Source organism: Lacerta agilis, chromosome 3, assembly GCF_009819535.1.
Source record: "Lacerta agilis isolate rLacAgi1 chromosome 3, rLacAgi1.pri, whole genome shotgun sequence".
NCBI classification, from domain to species: Eukaryota; Metazoa; Chordata; class Lepidosauria; order Squamata; family Lacertidae; genus Lacerta; species Lacerta agilis.
This window is the reverse complement of record NC_046314.1, coordinates 74,462,204-74,476,686: the sequence shown is the minus strand read 5'-3', so window position 1 is coordinate 74,476,686 and position 14,483 is coordinate 74,462,204. Positions and strand designations below refer to the sequence as shown.

General features: G+C 42.7%; 1 protein-coding gene across 2 annotated transcripts in view; it reads right to left on the bottom strand.

Moving 5' to 3' along the window:
- ACTN2 (actinin alpha 2) overlaps positions 1-11,303 on the bottom strand; it is a 52,315-nt gene extending 41,012 nt beyond the window's left edge. Inside the window, exons 1-2 of one of the 2 annotated variants that reach the window (XM_033144337.1) lie at positions 11,285-11,303; positions 110-224 (exon numbers count right to left, since the gene is read on the bottom strand). In XM_033144337.1, coding sequence (XP_033000228.1) covers positions 110-134 — 25 coding nt within the window. In that variant the 5' untranslated portion in view covers positions 135-224; positions 11,285-11,303. Of the gene's footprint in view, positions 1-109; positions 225-9,014; positions 9,420-11,284 lie in introns of those variants that run through there. The other variant, XM_033144336.1, reaches the window with a different exon arrangement.
- Between the last annotated feature and the right edge of the window lie 3,180 nt (positions 11,304-14,483).

The window sequence follows — 14,483 nt, the reverse complement described above, 5'->3', positions numbered from 1 at the left end:
AAATGAGAAACTGGGAGAAACTAAAAGGAAACAGATTCACCTGCCTCTAAGGCGATGGCGAAATACGTTTTGACAAGATACATATCATTTGCTGCCTTCTAAAACTAACCTGAAATGACCTCCAAGAGCAACATCAGTTTAAGGCCATTCCTGAAATCCTCTTCAATGTTCTCGATCTGCGTGCCTGCTTTCCGTAGGTGGGAATTGCACCATGCTGTAAATGTCTGCAATCACAGATTAAGAGTGTTAAGAAAAGATGGTAAACAGCTATTAACAGGAAATGTTAGAGCCTTCGATTAAAAATAATAATAATTCAAACTTAGTTTCAAAGGACAGCTTAAGTGAAGATACTGACATTCCAGAATGTTTACCTTTGCTGTTGACAAAAGCATGAAAGATATGTCTAGCGTATTTACCGGTATTAATGGCAAGGCCATTTATGGTATTTTACCATTCTTATGTACATATTAAGCATCGCATCACACATTATGCTGTGTGTCTCCATTGGATACCTTGTATTGCCCTCTTAGCACACACATGAAATCAACGCACATTATATGCCTCACCTGTTACGGTACATCCTATAGATCAGTGTTTTCCAACCTTGGGCCTCCAGCTGTTTTCGGACTACAATTCCCACCATCCCTGACCACTGGTCTTGCTAGCTAGGGATGATGGGAGTTGTAGTCCAAAAACAGCTGGAGGCACAAGGTTGGGAAACACTGCTATAGATTACATGTGGTGTACACATTAGCAGCACAACAATCCTATAAATGTCTAGTTGGAATTAAGTCCCATGGATTTCGTTGGGGCTTAACGCAAAGAAAGCATGCATAGAATTTGAGCCTAAATTTGTGGCATGTGAAGTGGCCTTAAAGTAGGCCAACAGATGCCCGATGATGTGGTGATATGCTTATAATGGGCAGGGTCTTCTTCCATGGAGGGACCTCAAAAAGTCACAACATGGTGGAACAGAAGTGGTTTGCCTGGTGGGGCAGAGCCGCAATTCTAGCTTTCTGGAAGGTGGGTCACTATTGCTTACCAGGAGGGAGAGTAGGAGGGGCAATGCATTGCAAGCTGATTCTGTGATGGGAGTTTGAAAAGAGTAATAATAATTTTTTATTTATACCCCGCCCATCTGACTGAGTTTCCCCAGCCACTCTGGGCGGCTCCCAATCGAGCAGGCTATCAAGTGATAATTTCAGTCACTGAGTGCCATAAGAATCAGTGCTGCTATTCAAAGCAGGGCAGACCCCCAAATATTGTGCATGTATTAGCAAAAATGACATACACAAATGTATTACATTTGGATAAATTACCTGGGAGGGATGTGTAATGGGGGGGGGGACACACACACTAAAATGCTGAGGAGTTTTCATGAGGACTTTAAAAAAATTTCTGGAAACATGGGAAATGAAATTCCAAAAAGGCCCAACAAGCCAAATGTGCAGAACTGAGGAAATTTCATTGCCTTTCATCGCCGAAGAATTGATGCTTTTGAATTATGGTGCTGGAGGAGACTCTTGAGAGTCCCATGGACTGCAAGAAGATCAAACCTATCCATTCTCAAAGAAATCAGCCCTGAGTGCTCACTAGAAGGACAGATCCTGAAGTTGAGGCTCCAGTACTTTGGCCACCTCATGAGAAGAGAAGACTCCCTGGAAAAGACCCTGATATTGGGAAAGATGGAGGGCACAAGGAGAAGGGGACGACAGAGGATGAGATGGTTGGACAGTGTTCTCGAAGCGACTGGCATGAGTTTGGCCAAACTGCGAGAGGCAGTGAAGGATAGGTGTGCCTGGTGTGCTCTGGTCCATGGGGTCACGAAGAGTCGGACACGACTGAACGACTGAAAGTCGTCTTTCTTGAGCCTTTCATAGAATCATAGAATTGTAGAGTTGGAAGGGACCACAAGAGTCATCTAGTTCATCCCCCTGCAATGCAGGAATCTTTTGTCCAACGTGGGGCTCAAACCCACAACCCTGAGATTAAGACCTTCATACTCTACCAACTGAGCTATCCCTTTATTCTGTTTCCATGTGCTGGAACTGGGAGCATGAGCTGCTGTCTCTGACTAATCTATTCTATTAATAGTCATTGCACAACTATTCAAAATATGCTCAGGTCTTAGCGATCAAGCTGTGGCCAGCATCTAGCACTGTGCCCTGCACATTTTTAATCCTTTAGGATTTGAAAAGGTATTGCATTAATTAGACAGAACAAATGCCCCTCCCTCGCTGCTCAACACATAGAAGCAGAGAAGGGTATCAGATGGAAGCGAAACACCAGGTGGAACTTGGAAGTCTATGTAGCAGCAACCATGCTGCAAGCAAATACAAGCAAATACAAGTAAAACTCAATTTCTGCACTTAGTCTCACAAGGACACCCCCCCCCCATTCAAGCTAAACACACCTGAGCACATCTTTAAAAGTGTGGTGCCAACAGAAGGCACAGGAAAAGCCAAAACCTTTCTAGGTGATCAGGATATACCAGTGTTTTTCAACCTTTTTTGGGCAAAGGCACACTTGTTTCATGAAAAAATCACGAGGCACACCACCATTAGAAAATGTTAAAAAAATTAACTCTGTGCCTATATTGACTATATATAAAGTAATTCTCTTGAATTTTTCAATTTTTCCCACGGCACACCAGGCAACATCTTGCGGCACACTAGTGTGCCGCGGAACAGTGGTTGAAAAACACTGGGATATACCACAACAGTTTTAAGTTTATTTTCTTATTTTTTTCAGGCTAAGGGCCACATTCCCTTGTGAGAAACCTTTTAGGGGCCGCATGCATGCCAGAACAACAGGTACAGCTCTTACGTTCTAGAGTAAGATAAGATGCAGTCAAATGTCAGAGCTGTACAAAGGCATACACATCTCTCCAATAGGGCAAGCAAAATGCATTATCATAGGATATATTCCACCAACCAAGGAGGGGGGACACCCCAAGAGGGTTTGGAGCAGGGCCAGAAAGGAGTGTGGCTTGGTGAGGGGATGTGGCCTATTAAATATCCTGAGGGCCAGATAAAGAAGATTGCAGACCCACATTCAGCCCTGGGCCTGAGGTCTCGCAGCTTTGACTTGAGGGCTAAGATCCCCTCTGTTTTCACCACCAAACAATGAGTATGGCTTATGTCCCTCCAATGCTTGCTAGCACAACCAGTAACGCAGCCCAAATAACCAAGCGGGTGGCGCTGTGGGTTAAACCACAGAGCCTAGGGCTTGCTGATCAGAAGGTCAGCGGTTCAAATCCCAGCGACGGGGTGAGCTCCCATTGCTCGGTCCCAACTCCTGCCAACCTAGCAGTTTGAAAGCACGTCCAAGTGCAAGTAGATAAATAGATACCGCTCCAGCGGGAAGGTAAACAGCGTTTCCGTGCGCTGCTCTGGTTCACCAGAAGCGGCTTTGTCATGCTGGCCACATGACCCGGAAGCTGTACGCTGGCTCCCTCGGCCAGTAACGCAGGATGAGCGCTGCAACCCCAGAGTCGGATACGACTGGACCTAATGGTCAGGGGTCCCTTTACCTTTATTCCTCCCAGGGGCTTGTCAAGCCATCTCCTTTAGCACCCAGGCAGCAAAAGAAGAGGCTTATCTAGCCCCTAGCAGGCAACAACATGTGCCTGGATCACAAGTTGTGCAGGGCTGTTCTGTTAGAAACATATTGTCTGGTCTAATAATGACTTTTTTTAACAGGTTGGATTGTAAAGGAAAAGTGCCAGAAAAATACAAACAATCTACAGAGAAGGACGGTAAAACGAAATACAATATTGACTTAACATATCAGGAATGCTTTGCTTATTCTGTTTTTTTCCCCATACTACAGAATCCACAGGTGTGATGCTTTATTAGAATTTAGAGAGCAAAAAGAAAAGAAAAAACTCAATTCCTTTTCAGATCTGCAAACAGACTACGTGTATACATGAGGACATTTTATCATTCACACAGGATCTAGTAATGCTTGTGCCTAATTTCTACTTTCTATTTTTAATCTGTCACAAAGATTCTACCCAGTGCACCTTCATTCAGCATCATGAACTTCCTGGTTTTTTTTTTTTTAGTGTCTTGGTTTTGCTGTCTGTTTTGGGGTGTATGTACCGGTAGGTGTTTTGCTTGTAGCTTGGGGGTTCTGAGCATTGTCACTTTTCCTTCTGTGAAATGAGTATTTTGCGATGCCCACTCTTTTTTAGATTTCCAAATGTGTTTGAAGGCCCAGAAAAGTATGGGACCTCTGCACTAGAAAGTAGCCTGTGGCTCCGTTTATGCAAAAAAGAGGTCCAAACACATAAACTCTCAGTGTGTTTGTAAACTATTAATAGACTATTCTATGCATTCCCAATGCTCAGAAGCCATAGCACTACAAGCACAACTGGAATTCCCTGGAAAAGGATCAGATTCAGGCATCTGCTGCTGACAGAAGCTTTGCAGAAGGGATAGTGATCTTGTAACCAAGGGGACCCTAAACCCTTACTGGTGGATGTACCAGGGCAAGTGTGCCTGCTTGAAAAGAGGACTGCTTACAAGGAGGATGAAAAACTACCGCTCAGTTGCAAATACACCCTTTGGGTGGACTTCTGCTTGCACACTAGAACTTCCCCTTCCTCTTCTTCCCCTGATAGCCTCTTGTGCTCACCAAATCTACTCTGGACAAGATTCTGCAGGTGGTTGGAAGCTGCAAGGAGGAGGCGGAGAAGGCCTGTCGTGCAACAAAAGTTCAATCCACTTACATACAGGCACTACTGGATTTCACCCATATAAATTAGTACATGCAATACTGTGCAAATCTGCATCCTTTGCAAAAAAATATATATTAAAAATTGCAATGTCTAAGTGGCCACACTAGCATCTTTAGTGCAGACAATGCAGCTGAATGCACATTTGGAACTGTGTTGATTTGCACTTGCAGTTCCCAGTAAACATATTCTGTCACATGATAAGGTGGTGGTGGTGTGAATCAACCCTATGGATGGATTAAAATAAATCACTATATTAAAGAGTAGCTGAATCTAACTTTAATTGATCTCATTTTCATTAATCTGTTTTATACATTAAACAATGTCTTTCATATACAGGGATGGTTTTATTAAATCTGCCATCATTCTTAACTTTAGTTTCCTTCTGTTTCCCACCTACTCGCCTGACACCCTATGCAGCGCCCTGCATGTGCACTCCACATTTATAGAAAACTTTGAAACCGAGAATTCCCCAGCACAGGGTCTGAATTATTGCAGACCATGAGACTCTATGAGATGGAGTTATAATTAGGCGTCACGTCCATTGTAATCCTAAGGACGTCATCATGTGTAACCAGCAACTGTTGACAGATCTCATACCATGCATATCCTGAAATGGCAAGTCTGGAGAGTGCAGCCCACAATAGAAACAATGGCATTTATTTTTGTCCTGTTCCAAGATTGTCTCATAGAACATGTATGCTAGCCAACTGCCAGGCTTGCTTGAAGATCACCGTTCAATATTATATTACTCGTTTGAACAAAGCTCAACAACCAGGCAGCTACAGTCTTCTCATCGTATATACCAGTGTTTTTCAACCACTGTTCCGTGGCACACTAGTGTGCCGCGAGATGTTGCCTGGTGTGCCGTGGGAAAAATTGAAAAATTACTTTATATATAGTCAATATAGGCACAGAGTTAATTTTTTTAACATTTTCTAATGGTGGTGTGCCTCGTGATTTTTTTTCATGAAACAAGTGTGCCTTTGCCAAAAAAAGGTTGAAAAACACTGGTATATACGGACATCTGGAATGTACTTTGTGGAGCTTATTTTAGCACTACAGTATGGAGAAGAGTCTGACACCCTCAGAACTTTTCAAATCCATCAATCCTACTGAGAGAGGATGTTGTTCAGACTGATCTCCAAGCCATGGAAAAAAGAATGCCTTCTATCAGATACTATTTATAGACATGTGCATCCATTTAACATTTGTTTCAAAGGTTCAGGACAATGGAAAGTAATAATGGTTGCAAACTGCTAGCACTACTGCTGCACAGCCTCCATTTACATCTGTGGGGCTTGCCAAGATAGGGTTGCCATATTTCAAAAATCAGGACAGAAAAGTTGTTGAGGTGTGTGTGGTTTTTTTGCAAAATCACAAAGAAATTGGGCATTTTAAAGCTTTTTTTAAAAAGGAAAATCGGCAAAAACAACACTGCCGACATCAGTTGCCATACGTCCGAATTTTCCCAGACATTTAACCAAATTCTCCCAGGACAGTTCAGATACAGTATTCCATGTATGTCCAGGATATTCCAGATGTATGGCAAACCTAGAATAAGTTCCATTGAAATTAATGGGTGGCTTCTTCAACTGCATCCTGAAATATTGTCTAATTATTGGTGTTAAAAACCACAATGTTTTCATAAAACATTAGGATTATAAAAGTAATTGACATGTTCCCTTGGGTCAATAGCATCTTTTCATGCTATTGAAATTCTTTTGGATCACACAAGTAGGTTGTGTGTGTGTTTTTAAAAATCCATGCTTCATTTTCAGAAAATCAAAATAATAAGCAAGTCTAAATTATTCTGCTGGGAATCCAAGTAGATAAGGTTGCAATCCAAAGAAAATCAGCCATGCTTCACAGTACTGAAACAAATGGGAAATTTATTTAGGCATGGCAAACTTTATTGTGGGCCAATAAATGTTTGTATTCAAAGTCTGAAGCAAAAGTTTCAAAAAACTTGTCATTTATTTTCTTTTATGTGGCCACACAACCTTCAGTTTCAGGTGAGAAGACCATTTGGTTGAGAAGTTTTATTGCTGCAAATCAACTGTTTAATCAGAACAAACCCTTGATTAGTCCAGATTATAATAATTTCTCATTCCTATAAGGAACCAATAGATTTCACAACAAATTTGTCATACTGTTTTTGAAAACATTTTACATCACATCAACTTGCTAGCCTTATCCGGATATTTTTAGTCTTTGACTGGAAGCATGTAAATTCAAAGATTGTCTCTTGAAAGATCAATGGGGCAGGTAGGACCCTGGCTTTGGAATGCCCTCCCTAGAGAGATACGTCTGGTGCTGGCTTAGCCATCCTTTTAGCATCAGGTTAAGACACTTTTATTTACTCAGGAATTTTAATGTGTATAGTTCCTGCACCTGCCTTGTTCTTTTCAAATATTATTATTTATTTTCCTTTCTCTGGCGATGGTTGCCTTTTGCTGGCATTTCAGTGTAGTGTAGTGGTTAAGAGCAGTGGACTTGTAATCTGGTGAACCGGGTTCGCTTCCCCGCTCCTCCGCATGCAGCTGCTGGGTGACCTTGGGCTAGTCACACTTCTCTTAAGTCTCTCAGCCTCACTCACCTCACAGGGTGTTTGTTGTGGGGGAGGAAGGGAAAGGAGATTGTTAGCCGCTTTGATACTCCTTAGGGTAGTGATAAAAGCGGGATATCAAATCCAAACTCCTCATCCTCCTTCACTGCATTTTGTATTACCTTTAAATCAATTTGTTATCTATATTGTTGTTTTGTTGAAGGAAGTAGGGGTGTATAGAAACGTTCCAAAAAAATAAAATCTGGCTCAAATTCATGTTAGGAAATGGTCAACATCATGGAAGGCAATGGATGAGTTAAAAAATGCTGAAAGTATTTTTTGTAGCCGAAAGCGTTTTCAAACAAAATTGGGGGAAGGGGAATTATCCACAAGTAAATTCTTCCATTCAAATCCTGAAAAAGTAGCTAAACAAGAGCTACTTCTTTGCTCTTGTGATGTTTTCATTTATTTCCATGGGGTTTGTGCAGGAGAACTTCCTGGGAAATTACAGTCAAGTGAGCTGTACAATAGATTACAAGGCTAGGACTGAAAGACCCAGGTTCAAATTTCAACTCAGCCATGAAGTTGTCTGGGTGACTGTGGGCCAGTCACTATCTCACAGCCTAACCCACCTCGCAGGGTTGTTATGAGGATAAAAAGGGGCTGGTGAGAACCATGTATTCTGCTTTGATCTCCTTGTATGAAAGATAAGATATAAATCAAATTAAAAACAAACAAACAAAAACCCCACATCAGTCTTTCCCAACGTGGCACTGTCCAAATGTTTTGGACTACAACTCCCATCAGGTGCTAATGGGAGCTGTAGCCCAAAGCATTTGAAGGGTGCCAGGTTGGGAATACCTGTACTACTTTTTACATTAAATGTGTAATTGTGTTTAATAAGTCTCTTTTCTTCTATCTGTTTGGATCCAACTCATGAGTTTCATCGGGGGAAGCCTGCACAAGGAATTCTGCTTGTACAATGGAACTTTCCTCCTTTTCTCCTGCGTGCCCCCTGAAACTGGCTTGGGGACAGGGAGGGACCTCGAACCCCTCCCCAAACAGCACACACGCGTTGGGGGGGGTGTCATTCCATCAGGCAAGCCAAAATGCTTGCCCTGGTGGAACTATCACCTTAGCGTGACATTGAATTCCTCCCTTTATTTCATTTCATTTAAACAATGCTACAGTAGGCATTCTCAAGTTTGTGATTCTGCTGTTATTGTCACCAATTGTAGCTTCCCTCCCACAGCAAATTCTTCTCCAGGCACCATCCACAGTGCCAATCCTGAGCACCCCTTCCTGACGGCTGCAATTTAAAACAACACCATGGAATAGAATCATATAATCAAAGTGTAGAGTTGGAAGGGACCACAAGGATCGTCTAGTCCCATGCCCTTCAACGCAGGAATCTTTTGCCCAACATGGGGCTCAAACCCACAACCCTGAGATTAAGAGTCTCATGCTCTACCAACTAAGCTATCCCTCATCACACAATGAACAGTACATGCACAAAAGTGTACAGGCTCCTTGAGCAAGTGAAGATGAAACTTCACCTGTTTGGTGTCTCTGGGGACCAGTTTACATTTCTCAGTTTAACCTACCTCACAGGGTTGTTGTGAGTATATAATTGGGAAGGGGAAGAGTCATGTACACCACCCCTAGTTCCTTGGAAGAAAGATGGGATATACTGTAAATCCGGTGAATAAGTAAAGAATCTTTCCTGACCTTTCTTTGCTGTTTCTCCCATGCAGGGTCCAGGAGCATGTCCCTGTCCCATTCTTCCTCTTGGTTCATATACTCGTCCTCTTCATACTCATAGTTATAATGTATGCTAGTGTCTATTTGGGTTGTCATGTTGTTTTAAGAATCAGATTGCTTTTCACACCTGCAGAGGTTTCTTGGCTCTTAATAAGAAGTTCTCAAAAAGAAAATGATCTTGCAGGCAGGCAGGCAGGCAATTCTGTCTTCTTTTATTTTCTTTCTTCTGCAGGAAAGTCTTGCTGGTGTGTGAGAGAGGGAAGTTTTCAGGTTGCAGGTTAAGAGCTTGCCTTCACTTTCTTCCTGTCTTTCTTTCTGCCCCTGGACTGCTGCTGTGATTCTCTGAAAGGAACCCTGGCTCATGCGAAGGCTGATTCCGATTCTGCCTCTTATCCCCTTGCCTTGTCACGTGTCTCTGTACTGCCTCCCACATCCATCCCCCTCCCCTCTTTTTCCAAGTCCCTCCTTTGATGCTCGCAAGCCAGATTTCAACAGGCAGAACAATCCCCCCTGCCTTAAAAAGTGGATAAAATAGACTTGTGTATTTTCAATCTTAGAAAAAAGACAACAGGTCTGCCATGCCCTATTGTCCTTTTTCTAAGGAACTTCAGGAGAGAGAGATTCAAAAGGAGAGAGGATGCTTAGAGATACAGTCTCTGAACCTCTGGAGTTTCTCCACTCAACAGCGATGGATTTAGGAAGGCAGTTCCCCTTGGATTCAAGCAGAAATCAAATATGGCTCTGACTCCTTGGCTTCCCAGCCTGCTTCCTTGCTTCTACCTTCTACCTTCTAGCTCACACACCTCAACTCTAGCCTTTGTCTAACAGACAGCTGAGAGAGGGGTGCCACCCATTTGTTTTCTAGCACAGAACCACTTCCTTAGTTACCTTAATGACTCATACATAGGCCATTACAAAGAAACTTGCCTGGCTATTCCAGCAATCAAATCCTTGTCGGATCCAGGTTTACAGCCTACCCACCCCCCAAACTCACAGCAATACAGATGCTAGGTATCAGGAAAAGTCTTAGTTTGAAAATATGGGAAGTTCAGAAAACAGCATGCCTCTACAATAAAATTAGATTGGTCACCAATTAGTAATGTATTTTGAAATGTTAATTTCTACATAGAAAAGCTTGGAAATAAACGTGATTTGTATTAAAAACAACAACCATGTGGGGGAATTATTCACAGGCGACCAACACCCTAAATTGTAAACATACTCTTTGAAATAATCATTTTTATTTAATTATTCACAGGCGACCAACACCCTAAATTGTAAACATACGCTTTGAAATAATCATTTTTATTTAAATGTAGCTAATTTTCATGCAAACACATTTAGCATTGCTGCCTTATTCTGGCAGTCTTATTAAATTTAAAAAGGTTACCCCCAAATGATCTGTGAATCTTTCTCCTTGTCTGTTAAGGCACAAGAACTGAAGAAACACCATCCAGGCTTACAATGTAATACACACGGTGACAGGTGGAAAACTACAAATAGTGCTGGCATAAGGTTGGAAAAAATGGTGCGACACATCCAGGATTTTAAAAATGGTTCTGCAAAGGGAATGCAAGGGGAGGGAGTGTGGAGCAGAGAGGTAGAGAAAGGGAGGGCAGGACTTGGGGTTTAGAATAACCTATTACAAGCTTTCAGACAGTCATGTGTACTCAGCTGCATTTCTATTTCACATTAGCTCGTGAAATTTCCAGAATAATAAGCAAAGGGCAAAAAAACTGGATTTCTAGTGCCACTTTGAAGTCTAAAATATATAGTTAGTAAAATCTCTCTCTCCCTCTCTCTCCCAGTGCTTTCACTACAGTGGTACTTTGGGTTACATACGCTTCAGGTTACAAACTCCGCTAACCCATAAATAATGCTTCAGGTTAAGAACTTTGCTTCAGGATAAGAACAGAAATCGTGCTCTGGTGGTGCAGCGGCAGCGGGAGGTCCCATTAGCTAAAGTGGTGCTTCAGATTAAGAACAGTTTCAGGTTAAGAACGGACCTCCGGAACGAATTAAGTACGTAACCAGAGGTACCACTGTATTTTGAAATATGTGCCACACTCTTCAACACTGCTTTAGACTCAATCTCTACAGCACAAAAATTTAGCAGACTGGACAGTAGCTGACTCATCACATTGACATCCCTACTGAACCCATCCTGCCCAAGGCTTCCCAACCCCAACCCCACCTAGACTTCACACTACCTGTTCCAAAGGATGCCGTGCCCATACCTGGCATCTTTATCAGAAGCACCAGCTGGCCACAAAAAGGTTCTCTCCCTCAGCCCTGGTATCCTTGTCCAGAAGAGGGGCTGGCTCAAGACAGCAGCTATGAATCTTGAAGACAACCACGATGCTGATATGAATCGCAATCTGTTTCAGCATTTTAACTTCCTGTGTGTTTTAACGTATTGTAATTATTGCCTTATTTTACAGTTTTATCTTTTTTGTAAAGTGATGGATATAATTTTCATGAAATAAAAAGTAAATAAATAAATGTCCCCCTGCCCCAAGGAAAACAAGCTGGATCTAAAGCAAGAGTGAGGAACCTTTATCTTTCCCCCATCCTAACAAACCTGCTTTGAGAGGTTGGCAGAACCTTCCAAGCAGAACTGAACGATCTGCACTTTAGCTGGACTTAGATGTCCCTCGGGGTTTCTTCCCACTCTATAATTCTGTGATTCTATTAATTCCATCCTGCTTTCTGCAGCCACATCTCTACCTGTCCCACAGCTTACAAGAAATAAGTCGTCAGGTGTGTTTGTTTCGGGGGAAATGGCTCCATAGGCCAAATGAGGTGTGGTGCGCCAAGTTTGGCCCAAGGACCATAGATTCCCAACCCCCGATCTAGTGAGTCCAATCAGGGCCTAATCAATAGCTGTCAACTTTCCCTTTTTTGCGGGAAATTCCCTTATTCCAGCACCATTTCCCAATGCAAAAAAAGGAAGGTTGACAGCTCTAGCCTAATCAGTCTGAGAAGTTGATGCCAGTAAATTACACCACCCTTTGACCATGTGACCAAAACTGGAATCAATTTGTTGGCTTTGTCTGACTTCCGGTTAGGTGCCGGTCAATGGCGGACGGGAGTCCGACGGCTCCGTCCTCCGCCAGGCTTTAGGGACTTCTGTGCCTGCGCCACGGGTCCCTTAAAGCCACGGGAAGAGCGTCCCGTGGACCTGAGCTTCGTGGGTCCCAGACGTGCCGTCTCCGTTCCCGATTGACCCTCGTAAGGGGGAAAATCGGGCGAGCGGAGCGCCGGCACGGGACTGAAGAAGCGTCTGCCTGCGGAGGATCAAAGCAGCGATCCCGCCAGACTCGAGCACCCGGCACTTCCTGCATAGAAACTTCCAAAGAAACTCTGTAAGTTAAAGAATTGGATTATTTTTACAAGTTTTAAGAGCACTGCTTGCAGAGGAACTGCAAAAGGAAGCCTGTTCCCTTTAAACTGTTTGCGCGAGCTTGGTAGCGCTAAAAGATCAAAGCCGCGACTAACGGAAAAGTTTTGCGAACTTTTTAAAAGTTGATTAAAAGTTGTTTAAAGGATGTTTAAAGACTTAAAAACAGTTGATATGGCAAAAGAAGATGCCCCTCACCCTCTGGATTAGGATTCCGGGTCAGTAGCGGGCTGTGATACATTGTTGCCATTTTTTTCCTTTGTTGGTGTTTCAGTGACTGTTTACCAGTGGAGACATTCTGACTTTTTTGTAACCAGATACAAGTTACTTTGTGGACTTTGGTGGTAACTGCAAGTTAGGAACTGTGACTGACTTGGGCTACATGAAAATGGGCCCTTCTTGGCTTTAAGGAACTTATATTTTGGAAAATTAAAACCCTTTGCCCAAAAGTTGGATTTTCGGGACTGGTGTGGGCTCCTGGCTCAGCAGCCTCTTTGTTCTCAGGACTGAGCTGCTGGCCACCTGGTGTTTACTTTTGGGACTGTTGGCCTTCTGCTGTGAATGTCTGAGATTGTTACTACAGAAACTGGAGTGACCTTGAGATTACAGCTGCAGAGCCCACAGGGAATGGAAACTAGATCTAAAGGAACTGGCTCTGAAAAAAGAAAAGGCTCTGTTTCCCTAACTCTACAGGAACAAATGGAGAAATTAGTTGTTAGTGTTGCAGAAATTGCAGCAGGATTGAAAAGCGTGACTGACGGGTTGAAGCAAACACAAGATCAAGTTTCATCAGGAAATACAGCAGTGAATTCAGCAATAGAAAAATTACAAGCTGATATAAAAGCTGACATTAAAAATTCTACGCAGACCCTAGAAAAATCCATTGGACAAATTGAGGAGAACGTAAGGAAGAACAGAGAAGAGATTAATAGGATTGGGCAAGAGGTGACCACCTTGAAAAAGGACTCAGAGGAAATTAAAGTGGTCAAGGAAAAAATAAAAAAGGTGGAGGAAAAATTGGATAATTTAGATTTGGAACAGATAGAGAGTATTGGATCACGACAGAGGTCTGTTGAAGAGTCTCTCGCGTTTCTGCAACTACATCAAAGAGAGGGCAACATCCGCCTAAGAAATCTTCCAGAACTGGAAGGGGAAGACCTAAAAGACTACATAGTGAAGTTATTCTCAGGATTTTGGGAGATAGAAGAAATCAACGTCTCAGCGCGCATAGTGAAGGCCTTCAGATTTGGTCCAAGAGGCTCCAGAGGAAAGAAAAGCAGCAAAACAGTCAGTGACTGTTTGATTGTGCTACACGATCGACACGACAGAGACTATTTTCTGGACTTGCATTATAGAAACAACCTGGTGGTTGAGCAGAATAAAGTAATTTTTTATAAGGATATCCCCAGATTTTTCCTTGACAAAAGAGTTCCCTACAACGATTTGGTAACTGAGCTTAGAAAAAGGAAAATTCCCTTCAGTTGGGAATTTCCAGAAGGCCTGGCATTTACGTTTGAAGGAAAAAAGATAAGAATAAGGTCCCTGGCGGAGAAGCAGAAGTTTTTGGACAAGCACCTGGAACAATTTAAAGGCACACCACTCGACCCAGCACAATTCTACAGGTTTCCAGAGGTATTTCCACCACCGCCGGGACCACCACCAAGCCTACCCAGCCCAGGCAAGGATCCAGAGGAAGACAAGAAAGGAGAAGCAACTGGAGGAGAAGACTAGAGAAAGGAAAATGGCGCTCAAGTTAATGACATGGAATGTCCGGGGATTGAATCAGAGACCAAAGAGACGCAGAGTGTTCTACAGCATAGAAAAGAAGAATCTGGATATAATATGCTTACAGGAAACCCACATAGCCCGACGTCACAGAAGATTACTACAGAATAAAAAACTAGGCCAAGAGTTTATATCATCGGATAAGGCCAAGAAGAGAGGAGTAGTGATATACGCAAAGGAGAAATATAGCCCAAGACAGCTTTTTAAAGATGAAGAAGGGAGATACATCGCAATTGAAATTAACATACAAG